This window comes from Tetrao urogallus, assembly GCF_951394365.1.
Source record: "Tetrao urogallus genome assembly, chromosome: Z".
Taxonomy (NCBI): Eukaryota; Metazoa; Chordata; class Aves; order Galliformes; family Phasianidae; genus Tetrao; species Tetrao urogallus.
Window position 1 is genome coordinate 34,978,287 of NC_136816.1, and position 24,238 is coordinate 35,002,524.

Sequence of the window (24,238 nt, forward strand, 5' to 3'; positions counted from 1 at the left end):
CAAACACCCCAGTCGTGGTTAAGCAATGGCCACTAAAACGGGAAAGTCTACAACAGGCGCACCTGCTGGTTCAAACTCAGTTCAATCAGGGACATTTAAAGCTCTCAACAAGTCCTTGGAACACCCCAATCTTCGTCATTAAAAAGAAGACAGGAAAATATCGCTTGCTGCATGACCTGCGAGCCGTCAATGCTCAAATGGAACCCATGGGGGCGCTACAACCTGGACTTCCGAACCCTGCAATGATCCCTGAGGGATGGCCATTATTGGTCATTGATCTGAAAGATTGTTTCTTCACAATTCCTCTCCATCCTCAAGATACCAAACGTTTTGCCTTTACTCTGCCAGCTATAAATAGGGGAGAGCCTGACAAACGCTTCGAATGGATGGTACTGCCACCAGGGCCTGAGTGGGTCCCAGCCCGGGCAACACGCCCGGCACTGCAACCAGCGGTAAATGACACAGGAGGTGCGACATCAGCAACTACACCTGACTCTCCTTCTCAACCCTCATCGGGACCTAATCAGGACCCTGCTGCCCAAAGCCAACCTTCGACCATCGACGCCTGAGCAACTGTGGGACCTGTTGGAAGAGCTGACACGGGCATCCTTATTCAGCGCCCATACTTCAAGTAATTACCATCGCTGTTGTAACTGTGGGGACACATGGTGTAGTGGGGCTTGGGTGCGTTTTCAGTGTGGGGGTTGTTCTAGGGTTGTCTGCCAACACCAGGAACATCTAAAATACTTATGGTGCAGGGGTTGTGAAGGCTCTTGGTCAAGGGCCTCCGCAATAGAGGATTTAGAGCGATATACGAATCGCCCACTTTTTACAGCTATCTGCATTTTCGAATCAACGGAACAAAAGGTTCTAGCCCAGTGGCACTGGGAGGTGAAGCATGTAATCAATAAGGTACGAAGCGTAACGTCATCTAAAATAGAGTCGCAATGGTGTGGCTCTCCTACGACGGCCCCACCGGGCTGGTTCTAATGACCGTAGTTACTCTGACAACACGATGCCAAGGTTTTTGGCCGCCCCCTCAACCTAAGCAAAATGTCTGGGTCACCCTAGCTAATCGAACAGGTCAGGAAGCAATATGCCTCGCCCTGTCATCACCAGATAACCCCTTTTCCACTTGTTTAGTGGGAGTGCCTCTAGAGGTACCTCCGTGCCCAACGGCCGCGAGTCCGTTATGTGCAAACAATAACTCATATGCGGACAAATGGGATTCCATCCTTCCTCAATTCCCAACTGCCCCTTTTGAACCTCAAGAATTAGAGATATTGGGTTCAATTCAAGCTGACTGGTGCGTGAAGTTTAACTGGACAAGTGTCCTCCGTGGTAGGTTGCATAATAGGTGGTACAGTCAATCCCTGCCACTGGTAGTTAACTCCTCCTTGACAATTTATAGAAACAGTTCAGTGTGGTGCAACTACACTAGCCCGAACATATCCAAGTCATCTAATACACCAATTCAGCTACCAGATGGAATCTTCCTAATATGTGGGGACAGGGCTTGGTCAGGCATCCCTTCGAAATTAGAAGGAGGACCATGTACTTTGGGGTGGCTCACCCTACTAACCCCCAACACCTCTATGATACTCCAAGCCCACCGGCGTGGCCAGCACAAACGCTCAGTACACGCATTCCAACAAAACTGTGATGACCGCGTAGAATTTTGGAATGCCGCCTCGCGAATATTTGCATCAATAGTCCCTGGCGTCGGAACGGCACAAGCCCTTGCTACTTTAAACAAGTTAGGGTGCTGGTTAGCAAAGCAGACAAATGCTACTTCTGAAGCTATTTCACAACTACTAGTCGATGTAGGTTCTGTAAGGCATGCTACACTCCAAAATCGTGCTGCAATTGATTTCCTCTTGCTTGCGCAAGGCCATGAATGCGAAGAATTTGAGGGGATGTGCTGTATGAACCTGTCTGATCACTCCAATTCAATTCATAGGCAACTGCAAACTCTAACTACATTAACATCGCGTCTCCAAGTGCATTCTGGATTCGGATTAGATGACTGGCTAAAGGGATTGGGGTTAGGCCCCTGGCTAACCTCCTTGCTCCAGCATCTAATCACTATTGGGATAGTGATATTAATTATTATTTTGTTTGTTCCCTGTATCATACAATGTTTGCAACGCATGGTGTTACGATTGGTGCAGTCTTATCCTACAACTACGCTACTTGCCCAAAAAGAAAACGGGGGAAGTGTGGATAGCATCTATAGAGAGTGGCTGCAGATGAAGGGCCATACAGTGATCACTAGTACGTGCTCGGGACAAGGTCGTCCTGACTTTGAGCCCTGAGTAGGCAAGTCAGAACTGGCTGAGATAGGAGACACAGCACAAGGTATGAGAAAGCGATAATCTCAAGGCTAACTGCAGAAAACATGTAACAAATCATAACGAGCCAATCATGAGCTCCGCTTTTGCAATATGTATGAGCTAATTATCGTGACTATAAGAATTGTAACCGAAAGATAATAAACTGAGACTTGCTGACCATGAGAGCATGAGGCTGGTCTCCCATGGCTTCTTCAACACTTATGCCAGTTGATTGTATTTTGGGCTTTTTTAATAGGATTTTGCACACCTTGGGAAGACAGTGTGGACTGTGATACTGCACACCTCTCTGATTCCTATGCAGTTGCCTAGCACTGAAACTGGGGATGCACTATAACACAAGGCAATCCAGCAAGTGGAGTGCCATGCTCTTGACAGAGTGATTATCTACCACTGGCAAAAAAATAAAAAATAAAAATAATAATTTTCTGCCAATAGTTGCTATTTTAACCAAGCAAAATGTGTATTTATTTAGTAGCCTCTCTGGTATCAGAGGCAGCATGCTTACTTCCCATCTGCTTTCTCTCACCCAAGCTCCTTTGGATTCTGGGTGGATATGGTGCTAATGACATTTGTTAGCATAATTCCCTAAATCATGAAGTTATGGGAAAAAAAAAATGAACAAAAATCATGAATGGATAGAATTGAGCTAGGTTTGCAATGGATTGTTTGCAGAGGCTTGTGTAAAAGCTTGGAAGAGATGGAAGACAAACAGACTCTGCGTTGAATCCTCTCTACTCAAGGATGATGGGAAGAGGGGAGTAGGGAGTATGAGTTGAGTTCCATATGTTCCTCTTATTTTGTCTCCAAAAGACTTGCTGTTCCTGGTAATTTTTCTTGAAATGTTAATTATAGGCACTGGGGATATCAGCAGTGCTCTTAATAGATTAACTTAGGTACTGGTAAAAAATAAAAATAAAAAATGCTTGATGAATAAAAAGACAGTTTCAGAAAAAGCAATCAGCCACCATGAAAGCAGGGTGCGCTTAGGGACAAAGGACTGTCCCGCTGCCTCCCGTTCTGTGCACTGTGCTGACTCTGATCAGCTTCTGTACCACCGTGGCATGAGCTGGGGGACCTCCTGGGTAGAGATAATGGTGGGGTCCTGTGATACATGGAGAACAGGTATCTTGGCACAGCTGGGTCAAGATCACTGAAGGGAGCGATCTCTGTTGACAGAGCTCTCTGGGGCAGAGAAGGCCTAAGAGTGCCCACGGGAGAGGAAAGGCAGGGCCCATTCAGACACTCCCCTTCTTGGCACAAGACTAGGACCCAATCAGTCCTCTGCTGTCCCCAGACTGAGGGCAAGGTGAGAAACTGTGCACAGCACCCCAAAAATTACCAAGATCCAAGCCTAGCTGCCAGTCCTCTCTGGAGATCAAATAACACAAATCTGCAGTGTCCCCTAGCCAGCAGATCCACCTAAATAGAAGTATTTCCTCTTGAGGAGATGTCCCATGGTCAGGAGCACCCACCTGTTCCATGACAGGTAGCTCTGTGCCACCCTTCTTGCTGTCTGCTTGTTCTGATGGCCAAGTGACATGTAGAGATGTGTTGTGAGGGGTATTCAAGTCTGGGATGTCTGTGATGGACAGATGCCCCAGAGATCGTAGGAGAGTTTTAAGGAAGATCATCAACCACGAGCTGGCCAAGGCCTCGCTCTATGCTGGAGAGGCAACCTAATGCTTTCATGAGTACCCCTTGGGACTGCTCAAATGAGCCATAAATGGACAGGAGGCCCATCATCTTTGCAGGATTTGACAGTTGGTGGATCTGTAAGGACAGGAAATTCTTGGTTGCCAGGATTCTCTCCAAGACTGTATGAGCCAGAGGGCTGTGCTGTCAATCTGTGTTCTCCTACACAGGAGCAATCATGCAGTGCTGGTCTGTTCCTTGCGTACTGAAGGCTTTGCAAAGACAGGGAAATATTTGTTTTCATGAGAAGAGACCTTCCATGGCTACTGTGTAAACATCACGTCACTGATATCTGCTTAGGATCTCTCAGTGGTGCTGCCAGCTTTGCAGACTGGTTTAGCCACCCTTGGTATTACTTTTTTGCTCTCTGGGTCATGGATGGTACTATTGTTTGCATGGCCTTCTGAGTACTGACAGCATGTGCTGTCTTCTCAGTATCAGCACACATAAATTAAAGAGCAGTTATAGGTATGAAGAGCAAATGGAAAGGAACTTTTCCCAGTTCGAAGCTGACCACCTCTGGCCAGTCTGAAGGGTCTGCCCAGGTAATGCATGCTGAAAGGGAAAATGTTGCCCAGATCTAGGGAAGGTAGCACTGGTCAGAAGAGCATAAAGGTGCTCTACAGAGGAGGCTTTTTCCTTTGATCAGCCATTGCAGAAAAAGTAGTAAATTGCTTCTCGTGATTAAGAAGGTCCTAAACATCTTGTCCTTGTTGCTGCAGCCCCAACCTTATACAGAAGGATTTGGGTTACTTGGAGCAGGAGCCCACCCTGGGAGTGACCTGTGTTAGTGTTCCTGAACAATTTCCAAGTGTGTAAGCTAAGATTATTTAACCCCATAGCCTGCCCTGCCCATTTTGTGACACACATAACAGCATGATCAGCTTGTATGTTTTTAAACAAACACCTCCAGAAAAAAGAATAGATGGTAATAGCGCTGGACCTTCCATGATACTTGCAGTCATTGTACCATGACAAAACACTGCCTAGAAGCATTGACTTCTGCATGAGAACTGACTAAAATATGTGTAAATAATTGGTTGTGTCTGTTCTATTTGTCTTTAAGCTCAGCAGCTAGGGCAGCAAAAACACACATTTCTATTATTTACATCCTATTTTAAATAAAGGATTGCTCATTTACTCTCTTATCTTCTCCCATCCAGACCCTCTTTTCCTTGTATACTACTTAATAGAGATCTCTTCCAGAAAGAGCACAAGCACTGAACACTTTTGTTCTCAGCATCCCTTTTTTTCCTATTTTGTCTGAAGTTCTTCCTACCAGAACATAGAACTCAGACAAGTTAGGCTGTGGGCTGCTTTGGGAGTCTGCCTGATCCCATCCTAATGATATTCAATTCTATTTTATTTTATTTTGTTTTGCCTTTCTAGTGCCAATCATTCTTCCCTGTAATGTGAACTTTCTCAGTGATTTCAGAATAAATTATTATCGCCATTAAAAATACTAATGGGAATAATCAATAGGCACTGTGAATCACTTTAAAATAATAGAGGTAAAGATGATAGATTTTTCAGTTACAGAACTGTTTAACACCAAGTCTTAATCACAAAATCACTTTGGGGATTTTGTTGAGTTTTGGCAGGAACAGGAGCAATACTTGTGTTGAATATCCCCTCCTGGCCCTGTGGTATTTCACAGCTCTCCTCACGTAGAAGGCATCGGAAGGCTGATGGTTCCTGGACTCTGCAGCCAGCTGAGAAGGGTGCTCAGCTGCTGGTGCACAGTGTGTCAGGGACCCTAAACACTGTAACATTAAAAAAGCTACCTGGTCTCTCTGACACATTTTGGACCATCAGCAAGCTCTTGTCATCCTTATTAAAGGGTCTTCTGCTAATCCTTGTGCAGCCTGAACTAGTATCTTTATCCTTACAACTGCAGTGATCTGTCCCTATTTTTAAGCTGAGTCTCTGGTGTCATGGTGCTCTCATGAAGGTCAGAGAGGCAGAAACCCGCACAAAACTCTTCTGCACCAAAAAGAGGTGAGCAAGTGTCATCTCCTACTGTATGCAAGTGCTCTGTCTGGGGGGGATTGGATGAGGTGTTAAGGGGCTAAAGGACACCATGGATTGGCAGTGTCTAGTTCTGCCACTGATGCACAACTCTGGCCTTAAAACCCCCAGAGAAAGGGGTTGGTGTGTTGTCCTTAGGCAGCTAAACTGGGAAGGCAAGGTGATGCTTACATGGGCCAACCCTGAGAGTTTCTGCAGCTCTTGTTGCTGCCAAAAGCAATTCTTTGCAACCAAAGTTGTTTCATTTCAATATAGCAGCAACTCACTGAGTCTGAAAGACAACCATGTTTTGCTGAGAAGGCAGACAGGACATGTTTAAGCCCCTGGTTGAACACAAACAGCCAACAAAGCTTTTCAGTATGAACTGGGGGTTATTTCATAGCTTTAGACAAACTATACACTGAGGCTTCTTCTTTGTTTTTGAGCACTTACCACCAGCTCACCTCATCTCAAAGACGTATCCTGTCAGAGGGAAGCAGACGCATCACAGAGTGGCTCTCACATTTCTTTACTCTAACCTTGAGGTGTTTGGTTTACATCTATAGCTGATGGAGGGTTGTTCAACCATCTTACTGAACTTACTGAACTTACTGAACAGAGCTAAGTGCTCTGCATTCTGGATATTACTAATCATATTCTTTAAGAACTTAGGTTTATTGCTTTGTTAAGACTGACATGTTAAAAAGAACAAACCTTCCTCTTCTGCATTTTTAATGGAACTTCAGTTTGAGAGACACACTTTGCAAAAAGCCATAAATACTTGCAGACAACATAGATGAATTTCTTGAAGGCCTGTTTCTGGGAAAAGATAAACAGATATTTGCAAAGCCAGCTCCCCAAATGAATGAGTTAAAATATGATCTTTGATGTGGAAAACAACAGCAACAACAACAACAACAAAAAACAAACAAACAAACCCAAAAGTCAAAACAAAACAAAAAGACTCTACCATTATATTCAGATTGAATATTTCTTTTTTTTTTTTTTTTGTTTCCTATTACTACAGGTCTCCTCTTTCATCAGCTAAGAATTCAGTACCCTGGTTTTCATTCAGGGTCTTAGAATGCAAATATATCATGCTTCTAATCATACCAAACTCTTCCTTAATTTCATACTTTTCAAAAAGAATGGAGATAAATGAAAGCATTTCAACAAAGAAAACACGCAACACTTCATGAAAATTGTAGGTCTTTAAAGTAATCATTTTATCTTTCTTTTGTATGACATTGTTTATTGTAAGACATCATTTTTATTAAATACACTGGAATACAAGAGAATTTCCATGTCGTGGAGAAAAACTGGTCACATGATTCACAAACAAAACTTTTAACACTGATACCTAGGCATCACTTCAAAATCAGCCAAGATGCAATGAAAGTTTTAAAGCAATGACTTGTTATAACAAACTGCAAAACAAGAACCACTAAATATTTGCACAGAGACATCACATTAAAAAGAAAGAAAAGGAAAAAAGAAAGAAGAAAGATAGCTCTACACACCAGGTCATAGTTTGGTGACAGCAATCAGATTTATATTTATATGTAGGTATCTTCCTCTTTATCTCACAGATACTGCGACAGAGAGAGAGATATCTAGAAATATATATATGCATAAAGTATCGGTGGAGAACAGGGCTGGGGCAAATATTTCATAATTAATTGATTATTCAATTAAGCATCAATGCTTAAGCATCAATTGCTTTTATATAAAACATTCTTAGCTGTTTTTCTTCGTTACAGAAAGATACATATAAGCTGCAATATATAGGCCTCTGGAAAGATTTTATTTTCTTACATATTCCAATCAAATGGCCTTACTACTGGCAGCTTCTATCATCCTTGCACGAAGTACTTGGTGTTTATAAAATACCAGCCAGTCATCACTCAAAACCTTCTACAAGCAAACAAAAAAATTCCCCACAGACCTGGTCTAGAATGCATAGACGGTAAAATAATACACCCATCATTTCCCATTTCTTCTCCTGAGACATATGTTTAAAAGATGGCAAAATAGTCACTTGGTTGCTATTGTGAAATTCACAGTGTTTTCCCTGCAACATGTAGACTTTTTGTTATTTTTTTTGTTTGTTGTTTGTTTTTTTTGCTTCATATTCATGATGAATGTAGCATCCCTCACCCACCCCCCACCCCAGCCCAAACAAAGGTCTTTTAACTAAGGCTCTTAAAGGACCTCTTGATTCACAGCAGCAGTGGTTCATCTCAGCCCTGACAAGAAAATACAACTTCCTGTGCTATCAAAACCTTCATCTTTGATTAGAAACCCTGATCTATTCACCATCCCTTCCCCGGCTCCCTCCCTCACATTTTATAGCAGTATTTGAAATTCCCTTACAGGTTGCAACAACTCAGACATAGTCTAACACATATGCACTGCATCTTATTCATCCAGTGACCTGATCATGGGTTGTTGTTTTATTTCTTTTTAAAGTGTTTTATAAAGTCTACATCTATCACAACAAAAACAGTATCTGAGAAAGGTGGGAAAGAGTATACAGGAGGAAGGCAAGAGGAAAAGAGAATGAAAAAGAAAGGAGCTAAAAGAGAAGGAGATGAAAGAAATAAAGAAATAGAAGGAAAGAAATAGGAAAGAGAAGAAGAAAGGGAATGAAAGAAAAAGTGAGCAAGAAAGAGAGAAAAAAAAGGAAAAGTGAAAAAGGAAGGAAGTAAAATATAGGCATTACTTGTTAAACCACGGACAATATACAGATATACTGGTTTACAAATCAAAATGAATGAAGTCATTTTTAAAAGGGCACACTCCATCATGTATCATGGGGTGCTGTTGCTTTACAAATACCTGTTCACCACCACCAGTTCTGGGTTCTGTAGATCAACTGAGAGTGAAGGACAGTGTGGCAGCTGCTGCAACTATTACTGCTGAATTTTGGCATTCTCAATGTGCTACATGTAGTGTTGCAGTCTGAATAGTCCAGCTCATGCTTGGAATTATTTCGCTACTGCAGATGAGTATAAAATGCTAATGGAGCTGCACTGTTATTCTAGGACAGCAAAACAACAATAGCACAAACCCAGAAATGACAGTCAGTCAAACTCTACTTTTGGAGTTTGGAAGCTTATTTGTTCATTTCTTTGTGACAAATCAACAGGTGAGATGCGAATGGAAGAAATGTTTCATGCAATTATATGGAGGAGAAAAGTGCTTGTTATATCTCTGGCATTCTAACATTGCTTCTGCTGCACACCAGTTAAAAAGTCGACTCTTAGAAACATAGAAAAAGAAACATTGAAAGAAAATGTGATTTTGGCTACTCAGCAGACTTAATTAATTTTATTAATAGCACTCTAATTATCATTTGTTATAACGTAGGTGTATGTAAATTTATACATATACACACAATCCATACATAATGTGCATGCATGTCTGCACATATAAATAAAATACAACAGACATAGGCATACATGTATATGCTGTGTGTGTGTATATATATATGCCATATGCAAGCACACATATATATTATATATATGATCAGTTCATAGCACAGTCCAGAAAGACTTTTAAAATGAGCCTGATTGTCATAGTTACTCAGTGTACACAATTTAGTGGACAGTGCAAGCATGATGAATATGCACATATACTCACCCTTTACTGGGATTTGAGAATATTTCTTCTTTTTCTCTGCTCATTCTGCTACACTTACCCACCTTTTCATGAACAAATGCAAAATATGTATAGCTACTGTTTATAGCTTGTCTACTCTGATTACACAGTTTATGCGCTATCAAGAACATTAATGATATAGGTCAAGGTTACCATACTGGTGGCTCTGTAGAACATTTGGTCCTCTAGAAGTTTAACATACTGCTATGTTATTGCACAATGCATTGTAACATTATTCATTTTCTGAAATGAATGCAGTGGTCTCACTAGTAAATCAAGAAGAAGATGCCAATAATTATAATTTCAAGGTTTTGCGAGTTTGGATTGTTTTGTTTTATTTTGTTGGTGGTGATTTTTTTTTTTTTTTTATTCATTCTTTCAGTGCTTGCCAAACCCACCTGTTTGCTTTCAGGCTGGAGCCCGGTTTTCAATAGAAGGAGCATCTCAGATGCCTTTTCCTCAAGCTCATAAGACCCTAAGATAGAACACAGCAGGCAGAAAGTCGGCATCTCTCTCTCTGTCAACTGCAGCCTTCTCCCACCACACAGTATCAGTGGACAGTTTTCTTTTCCACCACTGTTATTTTGAAAATCAGACTCAAATTCCTTTAAAAGATGAAACTCAAATTCTCAAGTGAATGGGTTCCAGTGGATGCTCAGGATGATCTAGCTTTCTATATGGATTTCCAGGACAGTCCAGATAAAATCTTAAGGCCCATTTTGTAGGAATCTTCCTCTGGCTTTTTGTGTGTTTCCAGTTCAGTAGCAATTATGAAATAACATCCTGTTATATAAAGAAATACTGAGTATGGCTTTATAGATACACTGTCATGTTTATTTGTAATGCTGCCCTTTCAATGACATTGAGAAGGGTAAAACTCCGTCGTTGTTCAATGAACTGTTTTATTCTGAAAACGTTCAAAATCTTTATAAGCTAGCTCTAAAAGCTTCAGAAGAAAGAAAACTAAAGTACCTCAATAAATAATATATGCATGCAAATCATATATTAAATGTGTTATGAGAACACTTACAAAAATAAAATGCTTAATTTATTAAATAAAATATCCCCAACACAAAAATGAAGGACTATTTTGATCTGGCTCATACCAATCAGAAATAACAAAAAGAGAAAAAGAAAACAAAGATTTTTTTTTTGTTCTGGTTTTTTTTTTGTTGTTGTTGCTTTTTTTGTTGTTTTTTTTTGTTTGTTTTTTGTTTTTTTTTTTTTGTTTTTTTGTTTTTTTGTTTTTTTGTTGTTTTTTTTTTTGCAGTAACGTCCCCTCACAGAGGGAGGCAAAAGTATTGAGGAATAGATAAGGTAGGTTGTCTCTTGTAAGAATTCATATTAAAAATAATCCTAACTCTAAATTTGAAATCTTCCAACTTCCAGTTTGAAAAATAACAGATATGCCCATGCACTTGTCATCAACACAGTGGCCATGCAAAAAGTACACACACAGTGCCCATCCAACAAAAAAGAAATTATTTAAGAAAGACTGGATGTTGGTAATGACAGCACTAATACCAATACAAACATGGTGCTGAGCTCAAGATCTTTGCACTCTGAGAAGTGAGCCATAACCTCAGAGTAATTTGTTTTCCCCAGGTATCTCACTTTATCCCCTGCCATGGCTCAAATATAACCAGTGATGTCCATGCTTTAGATTATTCATGTAGTATCAGTCTATTGTATCTGTAACATTGTAAAAGCATTTTAACATAGCTAATGTCTTCGATTATCCCCTTTCAATGAAATATAAGTTATACCATTATGAGTTTGCTATGCCTACTAAGGTGTTTTACAAGATGAGTGACAGTTTCTGCACAAAGGGCATTAATTGACAGAGACCATGCACATTTTTGCTCGCACGGTTTGAAAAAAAAGAATATGCTTCTGGACAAGCAGAGTGTAAGATACATCTGCCCCACCATCCATAGCTTGTCCTGTCTTATCAAAATCCTTAGTTTCGTTGTGCGATCCTGAAATTACTACTGTACATTAATAAGCCTAGCTTTAGCCTTTATTAAAGAAGACTTGCTGGAGAACATTTATGTACCAGTGGCATGACAATATTCTACTAGAAGACGAAGTAAGGGCATGTGTTCACTTATCACGTTGCAACATAATTACGTGCAGTGCTGGCAGCATCTTTTTCCCTTTTAACATAAACTTGTATCTGGCAATGAAAGCTACTGGCAAAGTACCTCCTTGAATCCCCTTACTCCTCAGAAAGACTCTCCAGGGAAAGTGCTCTTGCCTTCCATCAAATCATTTCAATGTTTTCAGTGGGGTTTGATGCCATCTGATCCCACAGTTCCTCCAGATAGTGGATCACACAACACTGTCTTGTTTTCATCTGGCTTTTTCTCTGCAAGGAATACTCTTCATGTAAAGAATACCAGTCTTCTTTTTCCACCCACATGCTGAAGCAAAAAAATTGAGATGAATCCATAGAAACTCTCAGTATCTTTACAGCAGACATCACAAAGTTCGAGTCAAATATATTTTCCCTTTTTTTCATCCACATCAAAGGCATGAATACAACAAGGCATTGTTAGTTGTGATGGGCAAACTGGAGAGTCTGCTGATATAACAGATCAGGTTTTTAAGGCCTTTGTCTATGCAGAGTTACAATAATGCAGAAGCCAAATTGATTAGAAAGACAGGAAAGAAGAAAAAGATGATAGAAACTGAAAGAGGGAGAGAGAGAAAAGATACGTCTCAGTAAAGTCTAAAAAGTCAATACTGTGTATACAGATGGAGAAGTGTACATTGCTTGCCCTTTAAAAGCTTCTCCATAACTCTGTCATTAATATTGTCAAAGTTAAGAACACATTTTAATGGAGTTCAGCGGCAGTAGAACACATTCATTCACACAGCCCATAAGAAGAAATGCTATGAGACTTTAGCCTAAAATATCCAGGTAGACTGGAGATGCCTTGGCCAAGTTCTGAAGGAGGGAATGGATTTCTTTGATGTTGAGCCTCATGTGAGGTTCTCGTTGCCAACATCCCAGCATCAAGTCATACACTTCTTTGGGGCACGTGCGAGGTCGCTGAAGAACTCGGCCCTGAGTGATGCACTCAATCACCTGCAAGAGATCAGAAGGAAAGAATCAACATAGCTGTGACAACTACATAGGTCTTATCCACAGAAGAACTAGCTGCTGATGATCACATCAGCCTCACTGGTGGCAGCCAATTCTGCGAAGGACTGTATGTCCAGGTAGATGGATGGGGAGCAGGATGCAATCCTGAAAATCACTGTAAATGTATGTTACCAAAGAGCAATAACCTCACTGACATCATGCATGTCTGTCCCTTTTAGTTCTAAGGAAATGATGGTCAGGAAACATTCCCATATCTTCTTTTGCTACCCATCTCTTTACCACACTTAATCTCACAGGATAATTTTTCACTTTGCTCACAGAAAACATCAGCACCCCTTTGTCCCTCCTTATGCCTTTTGAATGTTGCTGCGGCTAATCTCTGGAAAGGCATTACTTTTTATTCTCAGTACATTAAGAGAGCTCCTGATTTGTTACATCTATTTAATAATGCTTTTCAGTAACCACTTTTGCAATGGCATGTGTGATACTTAGCTGAAATCAGCCAAAGGCAGTAATGGAATTAACTAAGTTCCTTTTCATTACCTCATGGTCCTTCTCAAAACTGAACTATCATATACAAAACAGGAAGCTACATTCCAACCTAGTTCTGCTTGAACAAATTCCATCCACCTTGGAAGGAAAGGCTGAAAAGGAAGAAATTAAACCACAATATTTATGAAAATATAATAAATAATTGATATTAAACTTTTTGCCTGTACTAGATAAATTCACTGTTGTCTCTCTCCTATAAAAATCATAAAAAGCAAGCCTACCCACAAGCAGTTCGGAATATATTGCACAAACCTCATTGTTTGAGAGCTGGTACCATGGCTGTTTGCCATAGGTAAAGATTTCCCATAATACAACTCCCAGGCTCCAGACATCACTTTCAGTGGTGAACTTCCTGTACATAATACTTTCTGGAGGCATCCAGCGAATGGGGAGCATGGTGTGACCCCCAACCTGAGGAAAAAAAAAGGAAAAAGTTAGAGATAATTCCTCCAGATCCAATCAAGGGAGTGTATTAAGATATTGAACTGGGTACATTCATTGTTTCTACTTTTCCTGTCTTTTGCCATTTGCTTCAAAGAGATTTTATTCTTAAATGGGGAGTTGTGATCCAAACTCCTCTCCTCAAATGACAGTCACTACTGTGGTAGATTTTTCAGCAGAATCTCCAAAGATACTATTTCTGAAGTACAAACTCATCTTGAAGTACAAACATTTACTTGGCAGTTCCTGACCGAGGAACTATAAATTAATTAATTTAGCCTACTTATTCACTTCAAATTAGATGAGATTTACTCTCCATTTTAAGACTCAGGAAACTATAAATAACCCATGCAATGAAATCTGCCCTGATGATTCTCCTACAAAATCAATGATATCAACTGAAATCCACAATGTTGCAATGGCATGTGTGATGCTTAGCTGAAATCAGCCAAAGGTAGTAATGGAATTAACTAAGTTCCTTTTTATTACCTCATGGTCCTTCTCAAAACTAAACTATCATATACAAAACAGGAAACTACATTCCAACCACAAATCAAACTGACTGAATTATGTAGTAGGATCAAAATTTACATGGTTTAATCTCTTAATTTAGATTGAAAAAAAATTGCCTGTTGGTAATTTCCAAGTTAATTAATACATCTAATTACTTTTTCCCCATTAACTACGCAGTATCATGTAGCTTTACAAAATTTTCAGTCCTTTGGATATATTCTCATCTTGTAAGACATAGAACCTTGTCCCAAATCAAGTTATGTTGAATTTCCAAGGAACTTTGTACTGAATTATTGACTTTCTGAAAATCACTTAAAGCACTTCTTTGTTTTCCAAAAATGCTTCCATAAAATGTCATCAGCTAACCTTAATTTAAATCAACAAATACAATCCTTATTTCCAATTTATAAAGGATCAATTGTTCCAAATATTTCCCATTCTGACAGGACCACATCATTAAATAAATCTACTCAAGTACTTCTAAAATAGTGGTACTGTGATGTAGATATATAAACATTCTGATAATCTTTACACCAAGACAGTTGTGAATATTTCCAAGGAAGTAAGAAAACAGGAAAAATTTTTCAAGGACACCAAATTTTGATTAATTATCTTTTTCCTGTGTGAAAATGTATTTACTTATGAAACCATATTTGCTCTTTCAAGGTTCTGTCAATTCAATGCATCATTTTTCCTTGGTAGATTTTTTCATATGCTGTTATAAATAACATTCTTTGTTCTTATGTTAAAACAGCAAAAGGAAAGAAGACTCAATACAAGTTCATATTATTTCTAAAACACTTAGAACATCAATTTCCAGCAATTTGTCAATGATTCAGTGTTACTACAGTATACCAAAAATATAGCTATGGCTTCTAGATCTCAGCTTTGTTGCATACGTTGCCGCAAGTCCATGCTTGCTACTGAAGCTGTAGAAACAGAAAGTCATGACAAAACTTTCATAGACTTTCATGCCTAGTTTTAGGCACTTTTCCCTCTACCTGAGAAATCACATGAGGAGGAATACTTTTTTTTTCAGATGTTAAACAAAAGGCAGGTTCCCGAGTTCAATGTCTGATAATGTGAATCTTCTGACTCAGCACAAGCTGCTGTCTACAGATGCTAGAGCCATTCAAAATAGGCCCTACACCTGCAGCATCTGGAGTAACTTGAAAACATAGAGGTGAGCAGTCTGTTTACAGAGAATGGATACATGCTTTCAAATGCTTTTTTCGATCAGACTGATTAGTCTTTGTGATACAGTTTATCCCTCTGACTGGCAGAATTCCTGTAAGACACTGGTCATAAGTATTTTTAATAATCTTTGACCGAGTTACTCAAAGATGTGGAGAGTTCAAAGTGATGCATGAAGAAAGCTCCAGTTTTCCACCTTATCATAAACTAAACTGACATGGTAACCAAACAGCTCCAAATCACCAGTTTTACTACTGCCTTGAGGGACATTTCATTAGCGAGTCAGAAAAGTTAGTCCCTTTGAAACATACAGTCACATACACCCGGCCAAAGGGCAAGTGCCATTAAAAGATGATTAGTGATGAGAGGCTTTTGGTCTCATTAAATATTAAAATGGCTCTTAGGTCTGCTCATCATATAGCCTCTGTGATTGGTTGTTTTCAGCAATTTCTTTGACTCATTCCTTAAAAATTAATGAAAGCTATAAACAATAAACTAAGTCTCTCTATTTTTTCTTATTTGTCACATCCTACATTAAGAGACTTTTTAAAGAGCAATTAAAAATATCGCTCTCCAAAACTTTTCCATCATTTCCTGCTACTGAACAGCAACGTACTTATGGTAGAGCTCTGAGCCTAGTTCCTAGTGTCATTCAGCTGCATGAATATCTCTAGAGTGATGATGAAAAATGACCACCAAATGATGGTTCTGCAATAAGCTGTAACATAACAGACTTATGTGTCTCTCTTGGTAGACCTAGTAAGACCAGCTCATCAGTACTGGTCCTCACCAGGAATTCAATTTACAGATAAGCACAAAACATAAGGCTCTTTGGTGTCTGCCCACATAGCTCCGCCTGGAGTTGTGTCCATTTCTGTTCCTGAAAGCAGAAGACTTAACTGGGAAAAATATTGTTTCAGGAATAAGAAGTTCTGAGATGTCTCCAGCTCTATCATGGCCAATATCTACCATATTAAGCAAAGTTACCTCCCAAGCCTCAGACTCTTTGTGACAATAATATTTAACTTCTTTGCAAAAGTACCAACACTATTATTATATGGGGTTCTTTTTTTTTTTTTTTTTTTTTTTTTTTTGCCAGATTTCAGTGCAACAAAGAGAGCAAACTTGTGTAACACTGAGCAACACTTGTGGCGGTCCGAGCATCTTCTGTCTCTGGTCCAAGAACATCTTCAGCTTTAATGAAGATTTCAGCGACATCAAAAACATATATCAGGGTAAGATCAAAGGCACTACTTCTAAATGCACATTTCTTTCTCTATTAGAGATCAGTGGTTACTGAACCAACTATTACTTGGTTGTGTTAGGTACATGCTCAAAATGAAGCACATGCTTCAGAACCTTCTTGAACTGTAGCCTGGGGCTTGACATCATAGTTCTCAGCCTGCCTGAAACAATTTGCCAGTCAAATGTGAGCTGCTTTTGGTACCTACCTGCACCCACAGCTGGGTCATTAATAGCAGTGAAAAGAGGCAGAGTGCCTTTTGGCTCTTGTTGCCAAACTCTCAGCATAGTTATGGGGTATTTCCCAAGAAAGATCAATGAAAGTAAGCATGAGTATACTGACTAAACTTCAAAGGTTCTGAGTATTTAAAAGGGATGCTTTCTGTGTATAATAAAAAATGCAAGCATCTTACAGCATTCACTCCTGATGTTCACACTATAATTGCAGTGCTGCTTGATACGTAAACAGCCATGTGCTAAGCAGACTACCACTGGAGGTGAACAACACCTTTATATTCAATCTAGCTATGGTTATGACGGGTTTAAATATATTACAGTTTTAACTAAACATGCCACCACTTTAAAATGTTTTCTGTAGCTACAAAAATGATGCAAAATGACAATTTTCTGGATACTAAGGGTAAGTTTTCTTGATGCTCACCTGAAGGAAGCTGCATTTTTTGTTCATTTTTATTTAAAATTGAATGGATCCTTCCTGTGACATACGCATGTACTTGAAAACACCAGTTTATGCAAGCAAGCCCCTGTGTAGCCTTCTATTAACTTTACTAGCAATATTGGGTTGGAATCTAAGCCAGAAAGCCCACTGAATTAACTTTTGCAATATGCAGACTATCCACAGGGAGGAGACTGCTATGCTACATCAGTGAGCTAAGATATTCTCTAAGGAGAAACTGCCACGTTGCTCAATGCATGAGATGCTTTACTTCCAACAAAACAATGTTATTCCACTTGACATCACTTTTAGCTCTCATTTGTTTTTTAATGAACTTACACTTTGAAAGATGCCAAGTGAACATACCTTGGACATTGTTTCTGCCTATTTGCAAACATCAAGCTTCAAGGATCACCATGTCTTGAAGCTTGACACCTAAAGCTTCCACCTAAAGCTTCCACCACTTTGAAGCAGGACGCCTAAAGCTAGAGTCAGCTGAAGTTTGCTCGCTTTCTGGCTCCATAAGTTCCATATCTGGCTTTGCAAGGTTTTTGCAAGGTGTTTCTGATGCAGCAGCCTCTATTTTAAGAAGGAAACTTCCCTATGGCATGTAACCCTGTGGAAGGTGATTTTTGTTGCCCAAGACTGTACACATCCATCCATCTCTCCATCCATCCATTTAATGTAGCCATTGATTTTCAACATGAAATTCAATGGAAACATTAAGGCACATAAATATTACTACTACATGAGCCTTTATCTGACTATCATCAAGATCAAGGTAATCAATCACTGCAATTTTTGTATGTCATGTGAAAATATATCTGTGAACATGCAGCTCCAATCACTGTTTTCACTGCCACTGCCCAGTCACTGTGGGAACACAAAGACCTCTTGCCTGACATTTGTAGAGAAATTGATTCGTTCTTTTACTGAGAACAAGAAAATGAAGCCTTGTGCTCCTGCTGGGAACAAGAGGATATGAGTGGGACTGGGAGAAACCCATTTTTTTTATGTGGAAGAAACAGACTGTTTCCAAATCCACAGACTGTGTTTGTGAGTACACAGATAAGATAGAAGCTAAGAACCAGGAAAGGTGCAAGAAATGTGTAAAGATGGTGTCTCAATCAATTCACAGCAGGTTCATCCCTCACTCATTCATACTTGGAAGAGAGGGAGGGATGAGTGGATGACCCACTTCTGCAAAGCATGTCAGCTGCAGCCCAGGCTTACCATAGTAACAGTGTGAGCTGTGGTGCTGAGATTGCTACATAGGGATTCATGACTCCTGAGCCATGCATCAGAATGCTTGCAGGATAATCAAAGATGAAGGTCCAACTGGTATAATCTCTGTTTCCATTAAATGATGGTAGTCATATATGAGAGGCTTCAGCTCTCTGTGAGTGCACCAGCCTCCGACTTTTGCAAGTGCTGTACAGTGTAATTATTTTTCCCTTATTTTCAATTTCCAGCTTACAGTAGTTGATTATGCTGAATTCATGCAGTAAAAAATACAGCAATCAATTGCATAGATTTGGAAACCAGACTTCGTTATTTATGTTCACCATTTGCAGATTCCCATGATTCTCTCACATAGATTCATAGAATCATAGAATCACAAGGTTGGAAAGGATCCTACAACCCATCTAGTCCAACCATCCTCCCATTACCACTGCTACTACAAGCACTAAACCATATCTTCTAGCTCCTCATCCAGATGCCTCTTGAACACTGACAGGAATGGAGACTCCACCACCTCCCTGGACAGCCATTCCAGTGCCTGACTACTCTCTGAGAGAGTGTGACACTGCAGTAGTGTGTGACAGTGGCTTGTTTGTCCATTCTCTGAAAACCAGTGCTATTCTAGCAACAGTAGAAACAGTAATCTGTTTACTCACTCAGTCTTATGAAGCTGAATGCCTAACCCTTGGGTTTCAGCCGTGACCCTGCCCAATACGCTGTTTAGCCTGACTGCTGCATACATCTCTACAGTGTCCCTCTGGTTACAAGCGGAGGGCAAGCCTTTTGCAAATCAGGATGGTTGTCATGAAAGCGACAACACCGCCCAGCATTTGCTTAAAATAACTACATGTGACAAGTACATTCCTGGTGTCCTTAACGCAGCTTGATCTTAATTTGTTAAACTGGAACCACACTGCATCATTTACTTGCTCTAATAAAGCATCCTAGAAACTTGAGACTACAGCGTTTCAAGGTAGTTTTCACATTTTGTGTTTTGGCCTTCTGAATTGTTTCCCCGTATCAGGGCTGCAATGCTATGTAACTGCAATGATATGTTCTCAGCAAAGATTAGCATGTCTTGCTGTTAAAACCAAAACCCTCTCCTCTCTTGGTGAACCTCTGCTCTTTCCTCCTAATAAAATCCGGGAAAACGTTTCTCACAGCACAAGAAAAAATCAATAATTGTTATTTTCATTTCTTCTATGCCATGGCCTTACAGACAAAGTCAATGTCTCCTCTTTAACTATCATCAGTCTTGCCATACCCACTTGCAGAAAAGCAATATATTATTTTCACGACCTCAGTATGGATGATAAGCCATACCACTGCAGCTCATGAGGTTATGAATTATGAAATAACTTATGAAGATTGTATGCCAACAACTGAATATGTTTTCACTTCCATTTTTAACACTGCTTTACCTCATTTTTATTCAAGAGGGGCTCATGTCTATAGTTCTTAATTCTTCCACTGGTATTGGCACAGAAAAAACAAAAGAATGTCCAGAATAACATTTATTACAATGTACATTCTCTCCAGTTGTGGAACTTGAGTTCAATATTGTGTGTCAGCTTTGTGCCACTGGAGATAAAATTCTACTCATTAGTCTCAGTGAAACTGTAAGTAGCATGGAGAAGATGGAGAAGAAACAACTGCTAGCAGCTTTATGTAACATAAGAACCACAGAAAAATGAAATTAAATTTGTAGATGGCAGGATTTGTAACAGATAAAAACAAGCACTCGGTCATGTAACAAATGGTTGCTTATGGAATTCATTGCCACAAGATACTGCAAGCAGCCAAGTTTTAGCTGGGATCAAAAAGTGATTAAGCACACGCATGGAGGATAAAATCTGACAAGGGCTATCTAACATGATGATAACATCTCTGGCCCAGAAAATGCCTGAGCAGTGGAGTGCTGGAGGCTAACAGAGTGCACGAAGGAAATGTTACTACATACTTACCTTTTCTTAACCTTTCACAGGCACCTGTTACTCACACAATCCTGAAGAAGGGCCTTTTGAAAAGCAGTTGTTGTGCCCCTACATTTTGAAAGTGAGGTTTTTAATCAAATGTCTCAGCAAAGCTTCAGGAGCACTAAAAATAATTATGCCAAAAGGGTGGAATGATGGAAATTAACTAGATGAAATTGCCTGTGAATGATCCATTGTATCTTATAATTCAGCTTCTTCCAAAGTCCTTTTAAAATTCTAAGTTGAAAAGATGTACAATGTCTTTCATTGTGTTTTACACACCACAGTATCATAATGGGTCAGTCAACCATAATGCATCATTAACAATGTGTAGTAGTTAAATCATTATGGGGAACTTAACCTTCCAAGAAAGTAATATGAAGTACCCTTGAGGTAAGATCAGACAAGTGCTGAAGAGGGTGACATGATTCATATTTCTGATTAAAAGAAAAATTTTTGAGTCAAAGGGACAGAAAGAAAATTAACCCTGTGGAAATCTGCAGCACTCAGACATAGCAGATTACAGCTCTTGAGTGCTTCAGGATAAAGGGTCTATGAACACACACAAAAAAATCTATTTCTTTAGAGTATCATTTCTTTTACTTTCAGGTAAGAATAATTTCTAGACATAAACAATAAATTATAATTGAAGTGAAATCAAAAGGAGGAATACTGTGTTAAATTAACAGGAAAGGTAACTGGTTCAGTGGACATCTGGATTCATTTCTGAAGCTGAGAATATGCAACTCTGGAGGAAAAGCAGAGAGATATAAGACTTGGAAAAGCTGGCCCGTGGAAGCAGATGGTCCATTTTTTCTAGAACAAACTTGTATTCTTTCACTTTGCCATATCAAAGTTATGCAACAGCATACTGTTACTGTTCATTCTGATGTCATGCATGACTGAAAACTCAGAATATTGAGCTCATAGGAAGTCCTGTGTTTTGCTCTAAAAATGTGGATGCTGTAACACTTGTACTTCTACCCTAGTACTATTCCCATTTGAGCACCTGAGTATCTGCTGCTCAGACCTCTGGATGAAGAGAGATATCAGGTACCAGGAGACAGCTGAAACAGCACATTAAAATCCCCACAGGCTCTGAGGGACTCATACAATGTGTCCAAGGCAACAGTGAAACAATTTTTAATGCAATATTAATGAACAGCTATGATCTTTCTGATTTTCAAAGCAAACAATTATAAACATAAAATTTCACTTTTCAATTAACCCCATGGAGTCTGGGATAGCAGGGACAAAGACATTTTAAAACCAATCTTAATGTGCAATGGAAGATGACTCTACAAGTCTCTACTATACCCAAAGTTTGTGTTGAGAAGAGATGCTAACTATCAATATCAGTGCACAGTCAACATCAATAAGTACCAAGTACATTAGTGCAGACTCTGAAAGTCAGTTTACATTCAGTATGAAATCTCTGCACCTAAAATAGTCTGAAAACTATCTCTCAAGATCAAAACCCTTTACCATATTTTTTTCAATTTTAGTGTAGGTTAATGTAATGTAATGTCTGTCTCTATTGGTCATGTCAAATTGCATCATGAGAGGTGAGGGGAGAAACAGAACTTGGTTTGTTGCTTTATCTCTCACTTGTGAGTCACAAAAGTATTTCCGTAATGTACACCGCATGGGAGCACCATCATTCTTACTTGAAATACCTCAGATTGTCAAGTTTTTTCAGTGTTGATGAAACTCTTTTCCTGGTTGGTTAATTTACTGTATGGCCTACAAACACCAATTTAGAAAACTGTCACAGTATGTGAGGCAATTAAATGGGCAGAATCTTTAGATTCACGAATCCTAAAAATACTAATCTACTAATCTACTGAGTTCCCATGTCTTTCCCATAGAATAAGGAAGTTGTTTTGAACCATTAGTGCAAAAGGGAAGTCAGTCATTTCATGTCAGCAATTTCAGTTTGTACAGAGTGTGCATATGGAGCTATGCAAGACCTGTCAGATCAAATCTGCCAAGTACAACACGAAGAGAGTTCAGAGATGCACTCCAGTGGGAAGTATGAAGAATGCAGATCTTGGCTTCATGAATTCAAAAGAAGAAAATTAACCTTAATATTTCGGAGAGTTAGTAAATTCTTATTTTCTGTGCAGCTCTCTGCATGCCTAAAGAGCAAGTAATCATTACCTCCATCACAATCCTGACCTGTTTTCAGTGCCCACATTGAGAATGTCTACATTAATGCTATCAGCAAGGTAGTCTGTGCAGCTAGTCATCTACATCAGCAAGGATCTGAGAGAGGAAAAACTATGCTGCTGCCCAGCTAGGTGCCAATAAACAAACCAATGGCACGGGCTTTGCCATTTTCCTTCTCTTTTACAGTCTTGCTAATGCCTTTTGATTCTTTATTGTTTTCTTTCCACTAATTCTAGTTTTTAACCCCTTACTGGTACTACGGTATCACTCTATTACACAATATATAATAAGATCAAACAGTACACAATCTGGTCATTAAAATTACCAATAACTGCTAGTGCGAAAAAATGCTTCTTCTTATGGGATTTGAAAATTCTATGCTAATCTTACCTAATTCATATCATGAAATATTCCTCAAGACATGCTTGAAATATTGCACAAGAGTCAATGTATAACTCAAGCAGCGATTAAAACTTTAAACTTCTAGAGCTATTAGCTCTTCTGTTTATACTTGCAGAAGGCTTAGATCCATGAATTTGATTGAGCTCTCTGACATAAAGCTTGTTAAACTGGTTCATTACTAGAGGATCTTAAGACACAGAGGAAGATCACAGTCACCCCTGAAAGGCTTTTGGACTCTACATCAGTGCTGCTGCATCTCAGGTAAGGGCCATCTGAACTTTCACACCACATTATAGATTGTACAGTGTACTCTTCACATCCTTCACCAAATGCTGGTCATACATGGTCAAGGGAGAAGATATGAGTGAGAAGGAAGTACCCAGCTACACCTTGCTTTTCCATCACATATACCCCATGGCAGCATTCTGGAAAATACATTCCTTAAATACGAATGTTTCAAGTTGCTAAGATGAAACTCTTCCATTAGTTTGGGTTTTTCTGAGATTGCTTACAACCCCAGTATTTTGCTCAGTGAAGGAGTAATTTGCACTAGGTCTCCCATATCAGACTGTTTGAAAATATGGCACTGTAAATCACATGTAAACAAGGCTGGCATTAGACCTACTCTTGTACAGTGCCTAGGTCAATGAAATCCTGATCTGTGTATTAAGCTCCTCCACACTTTGTAATACAAGTATTATATAATAATAAACTCTTTTTAAGGCCACATGTTAAAAGTTATAAACGGGCTTTCTTTAACTTGGTTATATGATAGTGGGTTATTGTAACCCTACTAATGTTTATGAGTCTTAGGTATTTCAAAATATTTTGCATCTGCTTCACAGGAAAACTTTTGAAATATTACTGCATAAAAAATGGAATTTCCTTTTAAAGCCATGCTACTTTCATAACATTATTTGGATATGATTACGGTGAGCCATATAGAGTGTTATCAAGTGCACTCAATGATGTTTTTATTAAAACGTTATGCGCTTCATGCCTCCATGCATAG

General features: G+C 39.3%; 1 protein-coding gene across 1 annotated transcript in view; it reads right to left on the reverse strand.

Moving 5' to 3' along the window:
* Positions 1 to 12,618: 12,618 nt before the first annotated feature.
* NTRK2 (neurotrophic receptor tyrosine kinase 2) overlaps positions 12,619 to 24,238 on the reverse strand; it is a gene marked incomplete at both ends in the record, with an annotated part of 200,950 nt that continues 189,330 nt past the window's right edge. The window contains 2 exons of the mRNA XM_079548056.1: positions 12,619 to 12,804; positions 13,627 to 13,785. Coding sequence (XP_079404182.1) covers positions 12,619 to 12,804; positions 13,627 to 13,785 — 345 coding nt within the window. The remainder of the gene's footprint in view (positions 12,805 to 13,626; positions 13,786 to 24,238) is intronic.